At 42.0% G+C, this 25074-nt stretch overlaps 1 protein-coding gene across 11 annotated transcripts in view; it reads left to right on the forward strand.

Moving 5' to 3' along the window:
• Positions 1-25074, forward strand: part of LOC128703633 (band 7 protein AGAP004871) — a 478066-nt gene that overhangs the window by 430933 nt on the left and 22059 nt on the right. For 9 of the 11 annotated variants that reach the window (XM_070101317.1, XM_070101321.1, XM_070101320.1 and 6 more), the window contains exons 5-6: positions 1609-1770; positions 2544-2709. In XM_070101317.1, the coding sequence (XP_069957418.1) occupies positions 1609-1770; positions 2544-2709 (328 nt within the window). Of the gene's footprint in view, positions 1-1608; positions 1771-2543; positions 2710-17781; positions 17901-25074 lie in introns of all 11 variants that reach the window. The other 2 variants (XM_070101319.1, XM_070101318.1) reach the window with 1 other exon arrangement.

Below are 25074 nucleotides of genomic sequence, written 5' to 3' on the forward strand. Positions count from 1 at the left end.
AAGCAGCGGCGAAATAAACAGTAACTTTTTTTTACTGGCACAAAACCTTTCACAATTTCTCGCACATTACTATGTTTTTTAGTCAAATTGAAATATTTCTGGCACGAGAGTTGATCTTATATGGCACTAGAATAATTTTGTGAACAGAATGATAACAAAAATCACTAACTGAAAAGCAATGAATGAACACCTTGACACCTTGTATGGTAACTGTTAACCTCACCCGAAGAAACCAACCGCTAATTCCCCACTCCAACCGCATCCTCGCGCCCACTCTGCCCACTCTCACCCTTCCCACCCACTCACCTCTCCCACCAATCTACTCATCAACTTACAAATCCACTCGCTAGCTTTTCCAACCACTCACTAGCCCACCAACCCACCAGATCTAACATGCACGAACCCACCAATCTACACCCACTCCAACAACTCTCCCATCCATCTCACCCTCCACTAGAGGCCAACTCCGAATTCTACAAGTGCGTTGTACGAGTTAGTGCTCGAGCACCAGTTGATCACCAAGAATTATATCATAAATTATATACTTTAACATTTAAAACTAACATTTCTCCCTAATAACAACTAAAGCTTTAACCTAAATTCCATTAGGCAATTAATTTGGCTAATTAAATACGCCCAATAAACGAAAATATTAAAGTTATGGAAGTAACTTAGTTGAGTAATTAGCGCATTACAGGGCAGACAATTAGCCGAACAAATCGTTGGCAATCGCAGGGAAGATTTAGAAGAAAAAAATCTAATCGTATCTGTGGCGCTCATGATTATCAATTATAGAATTCGGAGCGGAGCATAAACTCGATTAATTGTACACATTGTCTCTGCCCCAACACACACTGGACTGATTGTTCGGAAGAGTGAAGGTTTGTCTGGGGGAGGGTGAGATAGACAGGGAACTTCCTGATGCAACACTAGTGGGGAATGGGATGAAAAGTGACTGAAACGTGTTGAGTGAAAAGCATTAGTGTGGCCGAGAGGTGAACCAGCTGAAAATATAATTGAGAGAGAGAGAGAGAGAGAGAGAGAGAGAGAGAGAGAGAGAGAGAGAGAGAGCGGGCGAGCAATCAATAAGAGACTGAGAACTGCATGTTACCTTGCTCATGTCGCATGATAAGTGCATGTTGTTGTCGATGTTGTTGTTGTTGTCGTCGTAATGATAGATCAACAGTTCCCGACAAGTCTTCATTATCTAATGTATGTGTTATTTGTTTAAGGTAAATTTATACAGTGCCGTCACTTCTCCACTGACTTGGCAATACTACAAAACATTTCATTGTAAGAGATGTCATTGCTAGAGCATCATTTTCTGCTCCTAGCATAATATAGCTTCATTGCTTCACCTACAACAGCATAGTAAATATAATTTATTTAAAAATAAGAGCTGGAAAAAAATATATCTGCTTCATACCTTTTAACTATAAACACAAAAAAGTGGAACAGTATACGAGTGTATACTTTTATGAAGTTAGAAATCAGGAAGTGGTCCTCTCTGCCAACCTCCTGGACCAGAAGGAACAAGGCACCACTGGTTTAACTAATATTCTTTATTCTTCCTTCCTCCTCCTCGTCCTCCTCCTTGCACGTCCCCAGCCACTCGACTCGCCTCCTGGCCGCCACTACCTTGAGGAACGTCCTGGGTACCCGCAACCTGGCTGAGATTCTCAGTGAGCGAGAGTCCATCTCTGCCACCATGCAGAGTTCCCTGGATGACGCTACTGACCCTTGGGGCGTCAAGGTGGAACGCGTGGAAATGTGAGTTTCTCCTGGTAAATGTGACAAATCACTTGGATAAATATATAGAACTTACTTAAAAAATTGATATCTGTATATTTCGAACACAAAGATTCACTTCGTGAACCCTTGTTTCAAATTTTACAAGTGGTTACACACTTAAAATCGATCAGTGTTTATGCTGCTGTAATCCCAGTTTCTCCGGTAATACAAGGGACAACTGGAAGGATGGATTGTGTGTTGCTGTGAGTAATGATTTTTTTTATCTAACACTATTTTTTTCTCCCATACAGCATTAAGAGAACGGAAGCAGACTGGTATACCTGTGTGTTCCCTTCTGAAGGAAGATTAAAATTACTTTACAATATCCTCACATTGTGGTTGATTTATTATCTATAGGTAATTTAACACCTACATAACTGAGTACACACACACACACACACACACACACACACACACACACACACACACACACACACACACACACACACATTATATACACTCTTATGGAGACAGCCTCGCTAGATAATTAATGGTGCTATGAAGCAGAAATTTTACGTATAATAATTTATATATATACTGTATTTAAATGTGATTCCATGCTAGGCATCATCTTTTGTATATTTATTAGTTATTAGAGGTGCGATGTGTGTTATGACTTAGTTTACCACTTTGATGATTAATGCTTCAAAGAACCGACAGGATTATGAATTAGACACTTGTTGCAACACTGTTGCACAAGTGTTTAATTCATCATTTACCACTGTCATCACTGTAGTTGCTTCGCCTTGCAGCAAGGATGTGCGTCTGCCTGTGCAACTGCAACGAGCCATGGCAGCAGAAGCTGAGGCAGCGCGAGAAGCGAGAGCCAAGGTGATCGCGGCTGAGGGTGAACAACGAGCCTCGCGAGCTCTCAAGGAAGCCGCGGATGTCATCAATGAGTCTCCAGCAGCACTCCAGGTACATCTCAGCACCTCTCCACCCTCTGCTCCACATCTCCCCTCCTTCCTACCCTTAAACTAACAGATTCTCCCCAATCATCTCCCTACTTGAAATTTCCTCCCCATTTCCCCCTCAAACCCTTCGCTCCCACTCAGAGTAGTTAAACCTCACCTACGAGGCGTTGAACTACGAAGGTCGCGACCCCGACAAGGGACTCTTGGCTCGGTTCCTGAAACACACCTCCTTCAGTAGCCATGTTCACTCCTCTTCCTCCTGCCTCGATTCCGACAAGTTGTACACGTCTCAGGGGCTACTAGCTTTGCCGGTCAGTGTATGGAATGCTAAATTTCTTCCTCCCGACAGATCCTTGGAGATAAATCTGCTTTGTATTAGCCAGACCACAGCTGAGGTAAACAACTTGTTGCTCGGACTCGAAAATGACTAAATTCAATATTAATGACAATACTATGCTAAATAAAAAGCACAGATACTCACAAATAGCATATTGCCAACAAATTTAAAATTATTCTTAATTTAAGAAAAATGAGATTTTGAGATCTGAAGTGAGGAATGAAGAGGAACTAGGAATGAGGAGGCAGCAGGTGCCAGGAGCCAAGGAAACTTTGATAATCAAGGAGACCAGAATAGCCGAGGGGACCTGGGTAGCCAAATGGCCGGGCTTAACCGTGGACACCCTGAGAGCTAATGGGCCCCCGTTAGCCAAGGAAACCTTGTGGCCAAAGAAGCCCAGGTAGCAGGGGAGACCCTGACAGCCAAGAGGTTTCCGGTCCCCAAGAGAATCCTGGAAGCCAAGGTATCTGTCGTGCGTGTCGCGGCTTCTCAGTGAAAACGTCACAGACTATCTGTTGCCTAGTATATTCAAAGTTTTCTCCCGTCATAGCTTCTTGCTTCTGTCATTGAGTGGGTCTTGATGCCCGTCTGTGTGTTTATAGTCCATATTCCCCTCCCATTTCCTACCCCCAAATGTCTGTCTTCCATGTGCGTGTCTTTTAGTAGTGAGGGATTTACAGGTCTACACAACAACGCCTTTGATGCTTATAGTGTAGGGGTCGCGGGGAGCGAGTCCGTGGGGGACGTGGGGTCATACTTGACCCCTGCTTTACACACACCTGACCTCCCTGACCCCCTGCTTCACACTCTTGATCTTAATCCCTGCTTCACACACTTGAACTCCCTGACCCATGCTTTACACACCTGACCTAACCCACGCTTTACACAACTGATCTCACTGACATTTGCTTCATACTCACCTAAGCTCTGCCTCACACATCTAACCTTCATACACAGGGACCGAGGTCATCTCAGAAATTTAGCAAAGATCATACTCGCTACTTAAACACTCTCACATATTGTATTCGAGGAAAATTCTAACAAATCCAAGTGGATTAAGGCGTTTGACACTCAAGAAATACATTAAGTCATTGTCAAAGTAGGACGACCCTGGAAATGTTCGAGGCAGCAGAGATATCACAGGGGAAAAAAAACAGAGGTAGAATGCGATGCGGACTTCATGGAAAACGAAGGTACGCGTCTAAATGGAGTAAAGTCCTCTGTCTCACTAGACACAATAGTGTCTGGGAAGACCACCTTTCATATTAGACACAAGGGAGTCTTGGATAGCCATCTTCCTTGCTATTGTACTAGAAGGACATGTTCCATACCAGAAACAAAAGGGTGTCTAGGAAAGGCAGCTTCCACGATAGACAGAGGTGTCTACTGAAGTTATCTTACTCACAAAGCACAATAGCATGTATGACGGCCTTTTTTTCACAAGAATCATGAGTGTCTACGACAGCTCTGTCTCACTAGACACAGAGCTGTCATAGTTGATGTCCGCTGGACATCAACTATCAAATGTTTCCTATCTAATCACCAGAAAGATTCATGGCATCTTCGCTGCTCTTCAGATTGAGGACCTTCACTTTGATTCCCAGACGCAGAGTGTACTCCGGTGGCCCAGGTAGTAAAGACAATTCAGGAGTTACGTATCTGCGTATCAAGCATATAGATACTGGTGCGAAGGCCACGTCGGGGTCTCAGATAATGAGTAGCGTTATGGTGATAGATGTTTCGTTGAGCACTCTTAATAGCAGTGACTTGATGTGCAACAGTTAGGTATCTTTATTCCGAAACCTTCCGGCAACAGAGCAGGCTTCTTCAGTCGAAAACAGAGGAGGCAGCATAAGCAGTAGAGATGTAAAAACGATATAATCATTCCACCCTGAAGATGTAGCTTTGAGGTGGTCAGTCGGAATAAAAAAAAATCTTAACTCTTGCCCATGTGCCATACTTGTCAACTTGTCGGTACCGTATACCATGATCATATTCACATTATAGTGACTCCTTGGTCTACATGTATCGGTTTGCCTTTCGAAACTGGTAGGCCAGTTGGTTAATACAGCGAACCAACAAACTCTAAAGTGTTCACTAGATCGGGTTGATTCTCTGTAGACAGAGAACTGGACACACAATCACTCACAGTCGCCTGCTCTTGGGTGATCATGCCTTTCCATGCGCAGGTCGTGTTGTGTTATTGATTAAGAGTTGCCAGCATCTTATACCAGTGAGTTCTGAGACCTCGCTGAAGTTTCAGAGAATTCTTTTGATACCTTCTTTTTTATCTGACAATGGATATTTCAACTAAGTGTCGAAATAAATGTTTTTTCGGGTGCTTATTTGTGAGATTTTTTTTTCGGAGGTTTATGTATACAAGGTTCGGGGGACCTGGAGTATACCTGGAGAGGGTTTCGGGGGGTCAACGCCCCCGCGGCTCGGGGTGGATCAGGGTCTGATCAACCAAGCTCTTACTGCTGGCCGCACGCACGCGGACAGTTCTGCATCTCAGTTAAATAAGAGTCCTAAGAAAGTGAAAAGAAAAATAGAATAAGAATTATTTAAGAACAGGCAAGAGTAAAGATAAGTGTAAACTGAATGTAAGTAAAAGTTCCTAACATTTATTATATCTTTTGTCTTCAAGAGAAGATAAGAATCAGTCATGCCAGAGCAGAAAATATTTTACAGGTTTCTGTTTTTTTGGGTTCTCTTGCACAACCGTTTTATCTTGCGAGTTTGTGGTGCGAGTGGGTTTCTGTCAACATTACTGAAAGGGGGGATGACTGACCCATTCGTTCGAACACTTTGTAAATTTAATAACTCTCTTCTTTGCTACACACAAGGGTACTTAGGACTCCTCCTTTGTGAAGCAAAGGTGCCTGGAACTTTCCCATAATTCTCTAGACACGATGATGCCTAGAACCAACCGCTTCATCTCTAGACACAAAGGGTGCTTAAGACGTACCTCTTCTTTGCTGGACACAAAGGTGCCAAAGACTTTCTTATTCTTTAGTAGACAGAAAGGTGCCTGAGCCTTCCCTGTTCTTTGCCAGGCATAGCGATGCCTGAGACTCCCATTTTTATATTTTTTTCCTAGTCACAAGAGAGAACTAGCACAGCTTTCTTGCTCGCTACACACAGGGAGAACTAAGACCTTCCATTGACTCTCTCTACCAACAAGACAGTGATTCCCTAATATTGCACAAGTGTCATTTATCAGGGCAAATATAAATTATCAGGTAACTGCTACATTCTGAAGGTTCACAAGATAACGAGCGTACAAGTTACGCATTAAGTTAGTGAATCCAAGTAGGGAGATTCTCCTGGTGATGTTCGTGTTCCTCGCGTTCGTGAGGGACACGAACTGCAAATGTTTGTACACTGTTGTTATCGTCATATACACTCCAGCCATTACCATCATCACAGAGTATATTGCAATACATCATACCACATTGTATGCTACACAGGAAGACTTGTATAGAGAAAAAGAGAAGCAGTCTAGATACGTAGAGGTGATTGTTGGTTTAAGCTTAATCTCAAAAACTTCAGAAAACACGTGAATATAATACTCAATCTATGCGTTATCCCTCATTAGGTCATAGAGGAAGATTGTGACGCTCGCGTTTTCACAGAAAACTTACAGAAAAAAAAACTATTACATTAGAAAGAATAAAAAGGCTCAATACCGTAACTGGAACAATACACAACAGGAGAAAGAAACTTGTGACGACGTTTCGGTCAGAGTTGAACCATTAACTAGTCACACAGTGTGTAGTATTACATTAACTAGTCACACAGTATGTGTAGTATATTACATTAGCATTCAACTTAGTTTTACCTCATTTTTTGACGATAAATCACCAAAAAAGGTGTTTGAATTAAGAATTCGTCTTTAATTAATATATGTCTGGCTGAGTTTTATAGACCTGGTTATATATTGTCTTACTTTGACGCCAGGAAGTCGAATAATAAGCTTAATGTCTACCAGAAGTTAAACTCTCCAGGACGTCTTGCCAGTGACTGTACTGTCTTGATGGCTTTGAATCCTTAATAGTGGCTGGTCTTACCTAAGGTCTACAGACTTCTCTCTGGTGGCTGGTCTTACCTAAGGTCTACAGACTTCTCTCTGGTGGCTGGTCTTACCTAAGGTCTACAGACTTCTCTCTGGTGGGTGGTCTTACCTAAGGTCTACAGACTTCTCTCCGGTGGCTGGTCTTTCCTCAGGTCTCCAGACTTCTCTCTGATGGATGGTCTTTCCTCAGGTCTCCAGACTTCTCTCTGGTGGCTGGTCTACCTAAGGTCTACAGACTTCTCTCTGGTGGGTGGTCTTTCCTCAGGTCTCCAAACTTCTCTCTGGTGGCTGGTCTTACCTAAGGTCTCCAGACTTCTCTCTGGTGGCTGGTCTTACCTAAGGTCTCCAGACTTCTCTCTGGTGGCTGGTCTTTCCTCACGTCTCCAGACTTCTCTCCGGTGGCTGGTCTTTCCTCAGGTCTCCAGACTTCTCTCTGGTGGATGGTCTTTCCTCAGGTCTCCAAACTTCTCTCTGGTGGCTGGCCTTTCCTCAGGTCTCCAGACTTCTCTCTGGTGGCTGGTCTTTCCTCAGGTCTCCAGACTTCTCTCAGGTGGCTGGTCTTTCCTTAGGTCTCCAGACTTCTCTCTGGTGGGAGGTCTTTCCTCAGGTCTCCAGATTTCTCTCAGGTGGCTGGTCTTTCCTTAGGTCTCCAGACTTCTCTCTGGTGGCTGGTCTTTCCTCAAGTCTCCAGACTTCTCTCTGGTGGGAGGTCTCTCTTAAGACAGTAATCACCCATAGGTAAAGTCAAAGACACTTTTTATAGCCACGGTTCATCGCAGACTTGTTCCTCAAATAAGTCACTAAAGATGTTCCCAAAACACATTTACAGTAGTAAGGAAAATCTCCATTAAACGACATAACACACACAATGGAGCTTTATCAAGGATTTGATGAAGTCTACCGTAATATCACTGTTATGGCGTCCTCACAGTAGTCACTGTAATGGAGTACCCAACGTAAGGTCATTATAGTGGGGTACCCAAGGTAAGGTGACTGTTGTGGGGTTATCAAGGTAGAATCACTGTAGTGGGGTACTATAGTAAGGTCACTGTAGTTGGGTACTATAGTAAGGTGTCCCGTAGTTCGATCGCTAGGTCACACACTGAGGTCCGGAGTTCGAATCTTCGGTACGGCTGGAAAACATTAGGGACGTATTTCCATAAGACGCTTGCTGTCCATGTTCACCTATCAGTAAAAATGGCTACCTGGGTGTTAGTCGACTGGTGTGGGTCGCATCCTGGGTCAAAACTGACCTATTTTTTTTCGAAATGCTCTGCATAACAAGCGGCTTTCTATATAGTAGTATGTCACTGATGTCAGCTAGGTCTGTATACTTTGTACATGTACTTGTAGAAAGAAAGATATTATTCTTAAGGTCACTGTAATAGGATAATTAGCGTAAGGTGACTTATTGATGTACACCTCTGTATACATTTACACTAAAAGATGCACACCTTTGTATATATACGTTAAGAGATGCACTTTTGTGTGTATATATATATATATATATATATATATATATATTACAGTATATACAGAGATAAACACTTCACTTATCTGTGTTAATTCATGTTACTGAGCTACACTAAACCAGACGGGAAGCTACAGCACCTGGGGGGGGGGAAGAGAGAGTTAATCAAGATTGATAAGAAGAAAGGAAGGGTAGCCCCATTTCCAGCATCATGAGCCCATCACCTACCGAGCGTCATACTGTCAAGCAGAAGGAAGGAAAGGAGCAAACTCGGTACCACAACTGCAACACCAGTGACAAACTCGACACTAATGATGATAATTATTACCCAGCCTAAGCCTCACACTGACACTAGTCAGCTTAAGCTTGACATTGGCTGAAGGAAGACTAAAGAAAGGAAAGTAAAACCAACAAGAGAAAGATCACTAAAACTGGAATAAATTTAAGGTGACAGTGTATATGCAATATTGTACAAACGCAAGTATTTTGGCACGATACAATATACAGTTTATGATAGTTCACTGAGAGGACGTTTCATCCACCAGAGAAGTTATCAGTTCTTAATTCTCAAGCGAGAACTGATAAAATCTCAAATGGACGAAATATTAAAATGCCACAAACTGCATTTTGAATCTAATTTAAATACAAGGAGAGAAAAATCCATGAAAATATTCTTCAGCACTACAGTGGTCATCACCTGCCACTAGACTGTGGGACTGATTACCTCATCTTCCACTGTCTTTTGCATATATTTCAGTATTATGGCCATGTACTGATAAAGCCACTAGAGGGTAAAACGTCTATAAACATACCCAAATGTTGCACACAAGTCCAACTCACCATCCTGTCGATACTGTATGCCACTGAAATACAACAACAACAAAAATCTTTGTTCTAACCCACTCATGGGACGAATGGTGCTATTATTATTACTATGTATTTATATTATTTATTATTGCGTTACTGTTGTATTCAAGGAAATCACTTAGAGTTTTAGACCATAAGGAATAAACATTACCTTGGGAATGAGAGAACTTCATTCAAGGAAAGACAGTTTTAGTTTCTTACATGAAGATTTTTCAAGCTGGTATCAAGGCACCTTCCTTGACGGGAGGATGGCATCAATATCTTGGATTAAGAGCCTTCACACTTGTATCAAGGAAAGGAACAGTAGCGGGAGGTATTCTACCAGACTGAGGTTGCGGCAGGTAGTAGGTACGGTAATCTCCCTAACAATGTGCGGTAGTTCATAGGAGCAATACTCACCCTGACAAAGTGCGGCAGGTCGCAGGAAGCTGCTGGTAAGAATACATAAGAGACTGTGATCGAGTTGGTCGCTGAGTTAGAGTGGCCGGAATACCAATAAGTGAACCCTCCACTTACCAACCAACGCGAAGTGGCTTTTCCAATAACTTCAGGAAACTTCAGCCCCATTTATATATACATATATATATATAATATATATATATATATATATATATATATATATATATATATATATATATATATATATATATATATATATATACATATATATATACTATATATAAAATATATAATTTACCAAACTACAGCCATCCGAGATTAGATCCTGAGACATATCTCCCGCCTCAAGAGACAGAACAACGTTCACATTGCCTTACCCACTTCACCCCCGATCCTTCAAAGATCACGCACCCAGCAGCGCTGGGTGTTGCTCGTGATCCGAGGACACTTGTGGTAGTGATAAGTTCAAGGATAATTTCAACCATCTCCCGTTTGAATACCAGCCTCCACAAGTAGTTTATATAGTAATGAAACCACGAAACAAGCATTACTGAAACATTTACCAAAGTGCAGCCATATTTTTCATAATTTTGTACACTTCACACAGAGGTATGAAAAATATTCTGGTTCTTTTGGCTGTTTCTTGGTATCAATTGATAGAATGGAAAACATATTATTGAAATAGAGATGATTATGGATGGTTTCAAGAATGGAAGTAGCTTGAAACTGAGCTCAAAGTAGTGAAAACATTCGATTTTTTCCGATATTCCTGAGGCTGGTAAGGCCCTCCTACACCCACCAGTCTGTTTTATGGGTTTTTACTAGGGCTGATATAATTATTGGGATGCTGTAAACAATGATCAATCATTCCCAGTTATATTTTATCTGAGAAATTAAGAAAATCTTCTATTTTTGTGTGATTAAAAATGGAAGGCAAGTGCACTATACTAGAGGCCTATAAACGTGATTAATGATCAGAAGAAATGTTGGTTTAGTGGCAGGAATTTACAGTGTTTATTTTGCACAATATATTTTTTAAACTGGCATTTTTTTGCAGTGTATAAAACTGGCCACATTACCGACTTTTGTGCTTTATAGGGTACCTGAAAGTTGAATGGGTGGTTTCTGATGTTCAACAGAACACAAGAAAGGAAAGGAATACTAGCAACATTGCTAAGAATTTGCTCAAACGGAGCAATGGAATTGGCCTAAAACAGGTTTTAGTGGGCGAAATCTCCAATGCATAAATTGCGCCTGCATAATTTCGTAAGTTTTCCCTCAAATTTCGTACTTTTGGTGTCATTGTTTTCAGAAAATGATTCTCGACTATTTCAAAGGAATTTCCTTTTGAGGTAGAGGGAGAAGAAAGTAGACACCGAGAGCAATAATAATTTTGGGGGTGTGGACAGTGAAAGGGGTTAAGTGCGGATAAACAATAGGTTGGTAGGGAGTTTTGGTGACAAGGCGAGTTGTTGGTCATAAAAGTTTTGTAGAAATAGTGGAGGGCCCAGCTAGAGAAGGCTGTGTAGGTGAAGAAACAGAGAAAATGGAAGTAGACACAGTAATAAGAGTGGGTGAAGGCGAAGAGGTCAGAAAGTCAGAAGTGAGGGAAGGACAAGGACTGTTCACAAGGGTGACTGTGAGACAGAACATTCTGAACCATTGGGCGTCTAGCAACTTTGGAGTAGGAGAGCCTGATACATCATAGGAGAGGTCCTGCATTTCCTCGAGAGTGAGGATTTTGCTTTCTCGCAAGACAACTGGCTAACGATGGAAAATACACTAGGCGAACTTCACAGTCTGGGGAAAGTGGTTGCAGGATAAATTATGATGCTCCGTTGTCCCGCAGGCCGGTCATTCTCCCGGTGACCTACAATATTTGGCAGGGTTGCCAAAGCACCAGCAATATCTGCAGTGTTGAGGTGTCGGGAGCAATTTACGCAGTCGTAAGTATTGTGTTGTTATATAAACTGAAGCCGGAAATTCCCGGCAGTCGAAGGTTAATTGGACAATGTTGCTAGGATAACGTCTATGTTGCTAGGATAACGTCTATGTTGCTAGGATAACGTCTATGTTGCTAGACTAACGTCTATGTTGCTAGGATAACGTCTATGTTGCTAGGATAACGTCTGTGTTGCTAGACTAACGTCTAAGACCTCGGACAGGACAGGGATAAGTTTCCATTTTGGTAACGAGGAAGGACAAAAAGAAGTTTAGGTCCTCGGATCAACAGGCTCTTCGTCATGCCAAGGGTAGTGCCTGTTAGGGTTCAATTCTAACACCTGCTAAAACTTCAGAAGCAGTCGAAACTTAGGAAAAGAAACTTTCGATGACGTTTCTGTCTGTCCTGGAGCCATCATCAGGTCGGCTGGTACAGGACGGACCGGAAAGTCACTTAATTTAAGTTTTCGAGCCGCTGCGTGGTTGTAACTATATTAAAATGCAGTAAATCTTATCTAAGCAATTTAAGCTAGTTTGAGCCGATGCTGATGGGACCGATGTGTGCGGATAACCAGTTCCAGTTAACCTGATGTTGTCCACGGTTGTTCCGTGAAAAATTGTCCACGGTCCTTAGTGGGCAGTATCAGGTGATGAGTCTCAGTGATGGTTTTGGTGTAAGACGTCCCTGCAAGAGCAGAGCTTCTTATTAGCAGATGGTGGATCGAGCCTCCATTCATTACACTGGAGGACCAACACTGATTTAGCCTCCTTATATAATAATACCAATAAGTTCTGCAACCCTCTCACCAGCCTCCCATGACTGTGTCATAGGCTGCCATTGGTACCTTTTGTCTTGTCTTAAACAATTTTCCCTCCTATCTGTTGCTGTCTTGCAACATTGCATAGATCCTGACGACGCACGAGAGTGCGAAATATTTAGAACTAAAGATTTCCCTCCCCATGTGGCTTGTTCTGCGTTATTAAGATCGCCTGTTTGCGATTGTATTGCATATATATATATATATATATATATATATATATATATATAAGCAAGGAATTCGCAAGAGCAGGCGAAATATACACAAACACTGATCTCTGGCTGATGGAGACTCGAACCTACGAACCTTGGAACAAGGTACGCAGTGCTATACCAGTCTCACCACACTGGACCAATACCTTGGAGTCCAGCTTGCGCTAGACTTTGATCCAAGGCTGATGCATGCAGGGGATGAGATGAAAAGCTGTAAGCCTTCTCCCTGAAAGCTGGCTGCCTTGGATCAAAGTCTAACGCAAGCTGGACTCCAAGGTATTGGTCCAGTGTGGTGAGACTGGTATAGCACTGCGTACCTTGTTCCAAGGTTCGTAGGTTCGAGTCTCCATCAGCCAGAGATCAGTGTTTATATATATATATATATATATATATATATATATATATATATATATATATATATATATATATATATGCAATACATACACACACACATGCAGTAATGTTACTCAGCCACGTGGAGACATCAGACTTCAAATGGATCAGTAAGCCAACTTCTCCATAAAATTTTATGTGATAATAGTGTCTAGTCTTTAAGAATAAGTTTTGTCGGTACTTCTGAAGTTAGGAGCGAGACTGATTTCTGTGTAAATGTATTAGTGATGGTAATCATAGCAGATTCCTTCTTGATGCCGGGAAAGTTCATCGATTCTCCGAGCTAGTGTCATCTCCATAACTATTATAATCATGGGGGAGCGCTAAACCCGTAGGATTATACAGCGCATGTGGGGGGGGGAATGGAAGGTATTCAGGCTCAATTCAGGGAACTGGAGCACAGATCCAATTCCCAAGATCAAGAACCCATCACCAGTGTCAAGGAACCTCCCTTAAGGGGAGTGTCATCTCCACCAGGCAGCTCTGTTCACTTCTCCTCGTGTTCAGGTCCCTAGAAGTTTCACCTAAATAAAGCCTGTCATATCCTATAGGAACGGTGTCTGCTGTTTTCTTGTTAACTTATCAATCCTGATTAGGATAGGTTATTGCTTGCATTGTTGACGCGTAGAGTACTGTATCTTCTGTGTTGGAATCTTGTCTGCTACTGCATAGTATCTTACAGTACGTAGTTCTGCCTGTCAACAACGCAAATGAGAACTTTTCCAAATCCTTCACCAAAGCAACATCAGGATTAACTCAGTTAAAAAGAAATCTGCAATCGTAAACACCAGTGCCGAAGACTGTGACAAGTTTACGTAGGTAAAACTTCGAGGAACCTAAGAACTAACGAATTTCACACCTATTCACCACAATTCAAAAGCTTTAGATTAACTTTCCTCGCGCTAAATTAGTTATCAAGAGAGCAAACGGTGGGGAACCCATTGTGTTTGGAATCTGCTCCGACTGCCACCCATCACACAGAAATCGAGTTTGTCCCTAATTTCAAAAGTGCCAGATATGACACTGCTGTTACATAAAAGTATATGGAAAAGTACTGAAGTCTACCCATTTTTTACCCATCTCTGAAAACTGACAAAGTTCGTGGTGGACATTATATCTCAAAGTGCCATAAACTACAGTGTCACACAAAAACATTCGATCGTTAAAATACATTTTGTCTCACTCGTCGATATTTTGACTTAACCAAAAAATTTGTGGTACATAAAAGAACATAAGCTGTGCATTACAAATTATAATGTGTTCGTATTCAAGTTAGTTTAGAAATAATGTAAAAAATATTAAAATACGCCAGAATAATTCTTTGTAGATAGGTACGGCAGAGTCTGCTGGGGCGACTATTCTTGAAGGTGCCTTGATGCCAGTAAAGGGCTCTTGATACAAGGAATTGGATCTGCCCCTGAATAACATGGGGAAAACTGTGTAGCCCCATGAGTCGTGAGTGTAACCCCGTGAGTCGTGATTGTGACCCCCGTTAGTTATGAATGTGACCCCGTGAGTCGTGAGTGTGACCCCGTGAGTCGTGTGACCCCGTGAGTCGTGAGTGTGATCCCGTGAGTCGTGTGACTCCCGAGAGTCGTATGACCTTCGAGAGTCGTGATGTGACCCCGTAAGTCGTGAGTGTGACCCTCGAGAGTCGTGATGTGACTCCGTGAGTCGTGAGTGTGACCCTCGAGAGTCGTGATGTGACCCCGTGAGTCGTGAGTGTGACCCTCGAGAGTCGTGAATGTCAGTGGAAAAGGAGAGATGATTGGCTGTCACAGTGAAAACAGTAATGTAAAGAGAATCATATAACTGAAAAAAAACATTGAAAAAGGTCAAAAACTTGAGTTATTACTTTAACAAAATTTTAACCAATTACGCCATCCCCCCCCCCCCAAAAAAAAAAAGGCTCACCAAAGATTAACAAAAGTTAATTCCTAAACCCGAGGAGCCATGACGCCATTGAACATGTCTTCTTGACAACAGTTTGAGTTCCTCCACTGGATGATTGTTCAGGGTACCATGAAACCGAATATTTTGCAGAGCCATTGATAGGATGATTAGATTTAAATTTTGCCATCGAAGCAGCTAGTTTATTGTCATCCCACATCCATCCAGTGGACGGTAGCGCAAGAGCATGTGGAGACAGGATGAGTGATGGTTGACTCGTGAAAAAATTGGATGACCAGGAAGTAGAGATGTATGACGGGGCTTCAGAAACCCCTGGGATGATAAGTTACTATGTAAGGAGATGGTTTTGGATCCTATTTTCAGAAGCTTGCAGATCGCACTTAAAATCCCTTTCCCGTTCATCTCTCTCTCCATAAACTGATCACTGGGAGTAAACAAGAGGATAAAGTTGAATATCAAAGTATTTGACAATACCTAAGTGGAGAAATCAACTAGAATCCTTCTAAACACTAGCTAATACGACCACTACGGAGAACTATAATGCTTAGGTGGAATGCAGGGCGAGTGTAGGTGCAGTGTGGAATCAAAGAAAAAAGAAGTACTAACAAAAGAGAAACCCCTAAGAATACAGAGGAAAGACGGTAGATGACGTAACAGAAAACTAAAAATATCTTCAACAGATGGCGCCATATACAGCCCCTCTCGAGGTACAACTAAGAACCTCTCAACTGTATTACACAGTCACACGAATAGAAACATACTTCGAGTATCATTTTCCTTTACAGTGTGACCCTATGAGTCGTTGGTGTGACCCCATGAGTCGTGGGTCAGACCCCTTGAGTCATGGGTGTGGCCCCTTGAGTCGTATAAAAACGTTGGTTGTGGTTGACTATGACCCTACTAGTCATGCAAGTCATGATTGTGACCCCGAGAGTCATTTAGGTCGTGCCTATGACCAGGTGAGTCGTTCAAGTTGCAGGTGTGACCCCTTGAATTGCGCAGGCCGTGGTTATATCCTCGAGTCAGGTAATGGGTGTGACCACATGAGTCGTGCATGTGACAGTCACACAGATCGTGAGTGTTGCATCGTGAGTCATGCAGGTCTTAGGTGTGACCCAGTGAGTCACTCACTTTATGCAACCCTCTTTTTTCCCTCCACATCAACGGGTGTGACCCCTGAGTTGTTGTCATGTGACCTTGCGAGTTGTGCAGGTCGTCGGTGTTATCTAGTGAATTATACAGGTCGTGGGTGTGACTTAGTGAATTGAGGTCGTGTGACTTAGTGCATTATATAGGTCGTTGGTGTGACCTCGTGGATTATATAGGTCGTTGGTGTGACCTCTTGGATTATACAGGCCGTGGATGTGACCTCGTGGATTATACAGGTCGTGGGTGTGACCTCGTGCATTATACAGGTCCTGTATGAGGCCGTAGATCGTGAACCAGCGAGTCATACAGGTCATGATAACCGAGTTAAGCAGGTCATGGCCATGATCATGCGAGTCATACAGGCTATGGGCATGAACTAGTGAGTCACACAGGTCATGGACATGAACTAGCGAGTCATATAGGTCGTGGGCATGATCCAGCATGTCGTAGAGGTCATGGGCTTAATTTAGTGAGTTCTTAAAGTTGTATGACCCGGTGAATCATTCAGGTCATAGACGTGAGCGAATTTAAATAGGGTATTTTACCCTATTAGTCATACAGGTCATGGGTGTGACCAGTGAGTCGTACAGGACATGGGTGTGACCTGTTAGTAGTACAGGTCATAGGTGAGACCAGTGAGTCATACAGGTCATGGGTATGACCAGTGAGTCGTACAGGTCACGGGCATGATCCAGTGAATCGTACAGGTCACGGGCATGATCCAATGAATCATGCAGGTCACGGGAATGATTCAGTGAATCATCCATGTCACGGGAATGATTCAGTGAATCATACAGGTCACGGGAATGATTCAGTGAATCATACAGGTCACGAGAATGATTCAGTGGATCATACAGGTAACGGGAATGATTCAGTGAATCATACAGGTCACGGGAATGATTCAGTGAATCATACAGGTCACGGGAATGACCCAGTGAATCATACAGGTCACGGGAATGATTCAGTGAATCATACGTGTCACGGGAATGATCGAATGAATCATACAGGCCACGGGGATGATCCAGTGAATCATACAGGCCACGGGAATGATCCAGTGAATCATTCAGGTCACGGGAATGATCCAGTGAATCATTCAGGTCACAGGTGCAAGTTACCAGGCGAGTCACAAAAGTGAATGCCCGCAACAATTAATTTTTTTTTGGTCCTTCCTCTTCTGAGATTCCTCACTATCACAAAAGTCAAAAAGATTTTGGCTTTAACCACACAAAAATATATTTCTTATTTTAATTCTGTTAATTTTCCTGGTGGGGTGCCGCCCCCCTCCTCCCACCTCACCATCTCCGCTGCCTACTTCCCTACTGGCTTTTTCAACCTCCCCCTCTCTCTCTCCCCCCTACGCTCCATTTTTTGGCTTGTTTATTTCCCCCAAGCCCCCCACGGACTGCCCCTCGTCCCTCCTGGACGAAAGGTGACGATACAAAACTCTTGCAAACTCCTTCAATACCATGGAGATATAACAGAGTTCGTCCCCCCTTGTTCCAGCTCCGCTATCTTCAGACGCTCAACGCAATATCGGCAGAAAACAACTCAACCATTATATTCCCGCTGCCCATTGACGTCTTAACGCATATGATTCAGAAAAAGGATGCTGAGTAAATCAGGTACAATGGCTTATGACTTCGGTGGACGGAATGTGGTAGATTGGCCTAAAGTCTCCGCGGCTCGAGTACACGGTGACATATGGACGATAGGGGTCGTCTCTCCTTCCCTTCTTTACTCTTTCTGTCATTGTTTTTCCTACATCTGCAATTCATGCTGGTGCAAACATGAGTTTCTTTCACAGATTTTTTCGCACTAGCATTTGCCTAGCACCACATGTTATTGTATATTATAGACACCTGTGACATAATCAGCCCTCGAATCGTAATTATTTTTCACTTCCAGGACAACATAAATTGACAGTGAGAAATCATTATATATATATATATATATATATATATATATATATATATATATATATATATATATATATGAGCCTAAACTACAAGAATAACATAGACTAGTAACATTCAAAGTAGATTTAGAGGGAAGACACGTTAGTCCTGAGAGGAACCCTGACCAACGATGTCCACCGAGGCCAGGTCAAACGTAGACACTTAGAGGCTTTGTACAGTTTGGCTGTCCTCGATATATATACATATACATACATAATATATATATATATATATATATATATATATATATCATATATATATATATATATATATATATAAATGTATATATATATATATACATATTCGGAAAAAATCGTAACGAACGACTGTAAATAAATCCATGTAAAACTGGATTTGAAGTTCACGTGAAGATATGCACGTGCAATGCCTGCGCTCTACCATTGCACTGCGGTGGTTACAAAAGAAGAGAGCAACGCCCATTGGGCAGTGCTAGCCGATGTCCTGATCTATGACGTCATTTGTTGGATTTTTATTGCTTTCTTCCCTACCATCAAGGGTTCAATGATACATCTAGCTTCTGTCCCTTCAAAGTCAGAGTCAATGTACCTGGCACGTGCTAACCTTCTCCACTAAGGGTTTCTCTCTCATATCGTAACCACCACAGCAGAATGGCAACAAAACATACGATTCGCACACGCATAGCCTCTTGTTCGATTCCTCCAGTTTTACTTGAATGTATATTGTGTATATACATGAATATATATATATATATATATATATATATATATATATAGATATATATATATATATATATATATCATGCCTGACTGTGTGACTGTAGCTGACCGCTGTCTGACCCCATGGTGTCATGGTTGTCCACACTCGCCCAGATGAGGCGTTGCCAGCATCACTCAGATGGTGAAGGCCAGACCTCGCCAAGCGAGTCAAACTTCAGTGATCTCAAACAATATGCCTTCATTTGTTTCAGTACTTCTTGATTTTGGAGGCTACGGGAGCAAAAACAGAGAACATTGTTCTTAAATATTTTAAAACAAACTTGCAGTATTTTTAATACAATTATAATGCCACTAAAATTCTCATTGTTAGAGTTCATTATGAGACTGATAAACCTATTCTGCTCAAACAGAGGCAGATTTCAGGGTCCACTTTGCAATGTGTCAAGTTTGCACTGCAACAAACTTCTGGAATCTGTCATGTCACTCTGAGACAACCTCATCACTCCCTTTGCACAACACTTTGATCTATCAATTCCTTAAGAAATGAGAGAGAAATGTTTGAGATCGCATGATGTAGCTTGGTTGAAGGAAGGAGAGGCATGCATCACCAAGATGCGTTTGTGCTGACAGCATCATCACCAAGATGTGTTTGTGCTGACAGCATCATCACCAAGATGTGTTTGTGCTGACAGCATCATCACCAAGATGCGTTGTTGCTGACAGCATCATCACCAAGATGTGTTGTTGCTGACAGCATCATCACCAAGATGTGTTGTTGCTGACAGCATCACCAAAATGTGTTTGTGCTGAGAGCATACCATGATCTGTTTGTGCTGACAGCATCGTCACCATTGTGAAGTGCTATTAGCGAAGCCACGATCATGGTGAATTGATGCTAGATGATTCATCACCAAGGCACAGCGGTGTTGGTTCCATCACCAAGGTGAAGCGGTGATGAACCTACCACCAATTTTTGACGATGCTGGAGGCACCATCATCAAGGCAGTGGGTTCAGGACCCGTCACCAAGGACACTCAGTGACAATTTCCAGCAACCTTTGAGCGGGCACAAGCTTTTCCTGGTCTTCTTACAAGGGTGATTCACCCGGGGTTAGCATGGGGGAGGTATCTCGATATGGAACACCATCTTTCCCTCAGAAATTTCTCAAAAGAAGCTCATCTTTTTCAAAGATGAGCTGTACGAGAAATAAACAATATATTCAAGTTATCCTTAGATGTGGTTGTTTCACCGAGTACATCCTACCGTTTATTCCATGCAAGTGTTCCATCCCCCCTGTTAGTCTGACTAGCAGCATCAGTGGAAAATAGAGCACCTTGCAACTGGCTCAAAGCATCAACATTTGTCCTCCATTTAGCAAAAACCTCCCAAACATTTTCGTTTTTTATTACACCTCCACATCCCTTCCAGTGGCGACACCTCACACCAAAATGTGTAGCAATCATAGTTCTTCCTTAACTAAAGTTCCAATGACCAGAGAAAAATGTAAGAAAGTGTTATGTACTTCATTACCTCAATCTTATTCCCTCTTTAAGCAAGCTGTCGGGAGAGTCACTCTTTTATTAGGACCTTGACGCTAAACCATTGTATATCTCATATATATATATATATATATATATATATATATATATATATATATATATATATATATATATATATATATATATATATATATATATATATATATAATTTGTCTTGTGAAATGTCAGTTCCTTCGTCATTGGCAATGCAATCTCTCTCCCTTTCTCTCTAAGTATTAACAATAAGTTCAAACAAGCATGCGTGAAATGTTGACCAGTAACGAAGGGCTTGTGGGCAAGGTGTTGGTGCGAGGCAGGGGACCAGCCTCACACCTGGGGCAAGTGTACCCGCGTTCCTGACTTCCCCGGCGTGTGAGGTTCCATCTGGGATGGCTTCTTTATTCCACCTGGAGAAAAAGAGGACAGCCTTTTAGGCTTCTCCGCTTATGTGAGTTGAGGAACCAGTGGTGCACCACATTCCAGGCTACCAATTGGCACTACCAGTGGAGGAACACCACTTAGGCTCCTCACTGACACCACTAGGAAACGAGGCCCACCACCCAGCCTCCCCATAGGGCCACCAGTACAAGAGCTCTACTATCCAGGCTCCCCTACTGGAACCACTCGTGGTGGAGCACCACCATCCAAGCTCCCCCACTGAAACCACTCGTGGTGGAGCACCACCATCGAGGCTTCCCCCCTGGCACCACCACCCTCCCACAACAGTTCGCATGATCCTGCCGCTGCCACCAATCCCCTCCCATTTATCAAACTAACCCCCGCTGCAAAATTTGATTCTTAAAAAAAAAAAAAATAAGCATGATCCAAAAAAATTTCTGAATGTCAGTTGAACCCAGCCAACATTTCGAATTACTCATAGAGCAATGGTTTGCGCCTCATCTAGCTTTTGTCTGAACTGAAGGTTGCATGGCGTGTTCCAAGTCTACTTCTACTAATTCCACCACCACTATAACCCCTTCCCACCTCCTCAAACACTCCCTCCTTAAAGTGCCTCCAAACCTCCCCTAAAATGTTTCTCCAAAAGTTACAATGTCCCATTCAACTGCATTAATATGTAAGATTTGTCATCATGTATGTTTCACCCAAAACTGCATTTACTGCTCGTCTTGTATCATCTCCACTGTCCCTATGTCATGTCTCCCTCCACCAAGACTTCCCCAATAGTCCCTCTGACCTGACACGACCTATTTTGACCTGAACTGCTCTCTTTTCTCTCTCTCTCTATCTCTCTCTCTGGCTGGCAAGGACGACAAGCGGTGACATGCCAAAGAAAAAGAAATTCGCAGTACGTGAACCATCTCGACTCTGCACCACTTTCAGGTCAACTGAACACCATCAGTGTACTACTGCCTGTTAGTTTATGGCCTCTGGTACTAACTTGACTTTGGGCCAGTCACCACTCGGACTCTCGGAGCAAATAGAACAACAGGAGCAATAATAGAAGGATGGTACTACTAGGAAAGCATAATATTGATTTGATATTCACTTCATCAACTGTTCTTTTTCCAAACTGGAGAAGAGGTGCTCAACAATTAATTTCTAATACTTAACCTCAGATACCTGTAAGTGCCTCAAAGATCCTTAAATTTCTTCAAGGTTTAGACACGAAACATTGTATATGTTAAAATCATATGACAACGCCAAACCATTCTTTTGAATTGAGAATATAAAATTTAACATATTTCTAGAGGTTGATTCAGGACGGCCCAAATATAACTAGAACTAGCATACAGATCACAAGTAAATATGATTTTTATATTGCTACATTTATCACCGTCATTACAAAACCTTACGTTTATATGCAAAGAGTCAGCATACAGTGCCTTCTTATAGTTGAAATGTTAGTCTGGTGAGAGTGAGAGGAAGTAGGGAAAGAAAACACCAACAGAAGTTACTCTGTTTCTTGGCCTTCCTATTTTACATATATTACTGTTTACACTAATTGCTAGGAGACGAGATAGAAGGTAAATATTTGCTAAATTCAAAAAGAGGAAGAGACCAACCAAAATTTAGCATAACCAAAACGAAGGTATTTGCTGAAAAATGCGTTTTGAATTAGAGCTGCTTCGCGACCCCGTCTGGGATCACTCAGCGAGAAACGTGCTAAGTGCGTAGAAATTTTGCAAATACATTCAAAATAACAGGCGTATCTCTTGACATCACTGCCGACGGGACGACTCATATATATATATATATATATATATATATATATATATATATATATATATATATATATATATATATATTAAAACCTCACTTTATGCTATTTTAATCTGGACACTTGGTAACTTACAAAGAATTACGGCTCAAATATTTTAAAGAAAATCGGATAATTTTGCACTCCCTTTATAAATAATACATTTCCCACGATTGTGAGCCCTCGATCATCCCGCCACCCGAGAGAGAGAAAGAAAGAAAGAAAGAAAGAGAGAGAGAAAGAGAGAGAGAGAGAGCAAAGCTGTTTGCAGCATTATAACTCCGTACCTCGAGGTCACCGGAGCCAGACACGCCCTGTGAGAAAGAATAACACCTGTGTGTGTGTTCGTATTGTGGATGTCGTGGTAGTTCATAGAGGCAACTGCCAAAATGTTTTGTCTACCATTTACTAAGTAAAATATGCAGTCTACTTTCCATATTATAGGGTTAAATATATAATATATATATATATATATATATATATATATATATATATATATATATATATATATATATATATATATATATATATATATATATGTACTCGTACATTAATGGCATGTTTAACTATCCACATAATTGGCAGTTGGCGCTGATCTGCCTACACATTCCCACCATTCATGTTGACCACACTGTACACATCTGTTTACAGTGGTCTAGTATCCACGTCCTCGTAGCTGCCCATACAGTAGAAAGCACCCGTATGTACTCTTGCACTCACCCACGACTATGCACTCGCCCACCACACTCACTCACGGGCTACGATGCAATCACACGCTATGATGCACTCACACGCTACGATGCACAATATCACGTTGCACTCACACGCTACGGTGCACTCAACAAGCGGAGAGCTTCTGGAGGTGGCCGAGTGCTTCAGTGGGTTTCCAGTTTCAAGTGTTATATCCAGTGTTGAGTTGTAACCACCACTCCTCCTCCAAGACTACCATCACCTCCACCACTCCCTACTCCTACTCAAGTACCCCCACTACCACACCCTCAACCACACCCTCAACCCCCACTACCACAAACACCACCATCTTCCAATACCGCAACCTGAACCACCACTTGCACCATCAACACTTGCACCACCTCCTTTATCTCCACAACCACCTGCCAACCACCATCCCTACAACCATCACCACAACCACCTGCCTCACCATCCCTACACCCATCACCACAACTATCATAAGGAATAAAAAATACATACTCATTTTCTGGGAGAAGTAACGATATAACCTCACAACAGGCTACCAAAACCTTCAACACCACTTTGATGTTTATGTAAGGACGACGACTTAATAACGATATATGAAAAAGTTAGCTCCCCTAATAATAATAATTTCGATTAAGAAAATGTATTTTAAATATTCTATATACAAGATTATAAATCAAACATCTCAATAGATTTTTTGCCTAAGTCGCCTGTTATCGTACCATGCCACCTGTAGTCTAAAGCTCCCGCTTCACCATATTCCCGGCGGGTGGAAACAACACGTTTCCTTAACCTGTTGTCCTGTTCATAGCAGCGCCTGGGTGTTAGTCGACTGGTGTGGGTCGCATCCTGGGGGACAAGATTAAGGACCCCAATGGAAATAAGTTAGACAGTCCTCGATGACGCACTGACTTTCTTGGGTTATCCTGGGTGGCTAACCCTCCGGGGTTAAAAATCCGAACGAAATCTTATCTTATCTTATCTTATACCAATTAAAATGGTATTGTATACCATTTTGATGTTCAAAAATTAAATTGATAAATGAATTTATCAATAACCGAATAAATACATAAATAGGCAAAGAGATGTAGCTATTACATTCATAGGGGAGCGCCAAACCCGTAGTGGATCTTACAGTACCCTCGGAATAGAAGGCAGTCGGATTCGATCCAAGGATAAGGTGTCATTATATTAATGGTATATAATACGAACACGTAGATAAACAAAACGTGAACAATAGCTTGTTATGTCTTATGAAGACTTTTTGTCATCCAGTGTTTCGTCCATTCAACACAGAGAAATGTCTCCCACCGTCTCCGGTTCATCATCTCAGTAATGAAGTGAAAAACTTGTGTCGTTATGTCTTTAGTTAAACGGGACACATGTGTTGCACATGTGGTGCACATGTGTTGCACATGTGGTGCACATGTGTTGCACATGTGTCTCATTTAAGTACAGGATATCCAGCCTAAATTCTTTGGCTCAAGAGCCCTTCACAGGCACCTTATTTGAAGGGAGAGGAAGTATGGCACTGTTTGCCCTTCTAGCTTACCAGATATTTTTTATTTGAAAATGGCAGGCGAAATTGTAACCTGGAGAAAGTACGGAGAGTCTTCACTGGTCACATAAATTCACTGAAGCGCATAAATTACTGGAAACATTTGAAGGCTCTC

The sequence above is a fragment of the Cherax quadricarinatus genome, chromosome 76 (genome assembly GCF_038502225.1).
Source record: "Cherax quadricarinatus isolate ZL_2023a chromosome 76, ASM3850222v1, whole genome shotgun sequence".
NCBI lineage: Eukaryota > Metazoa > Arthropoda > Malacostraca > Decapoda > Parastacidae > Cherax > Cherax quadricarinatus.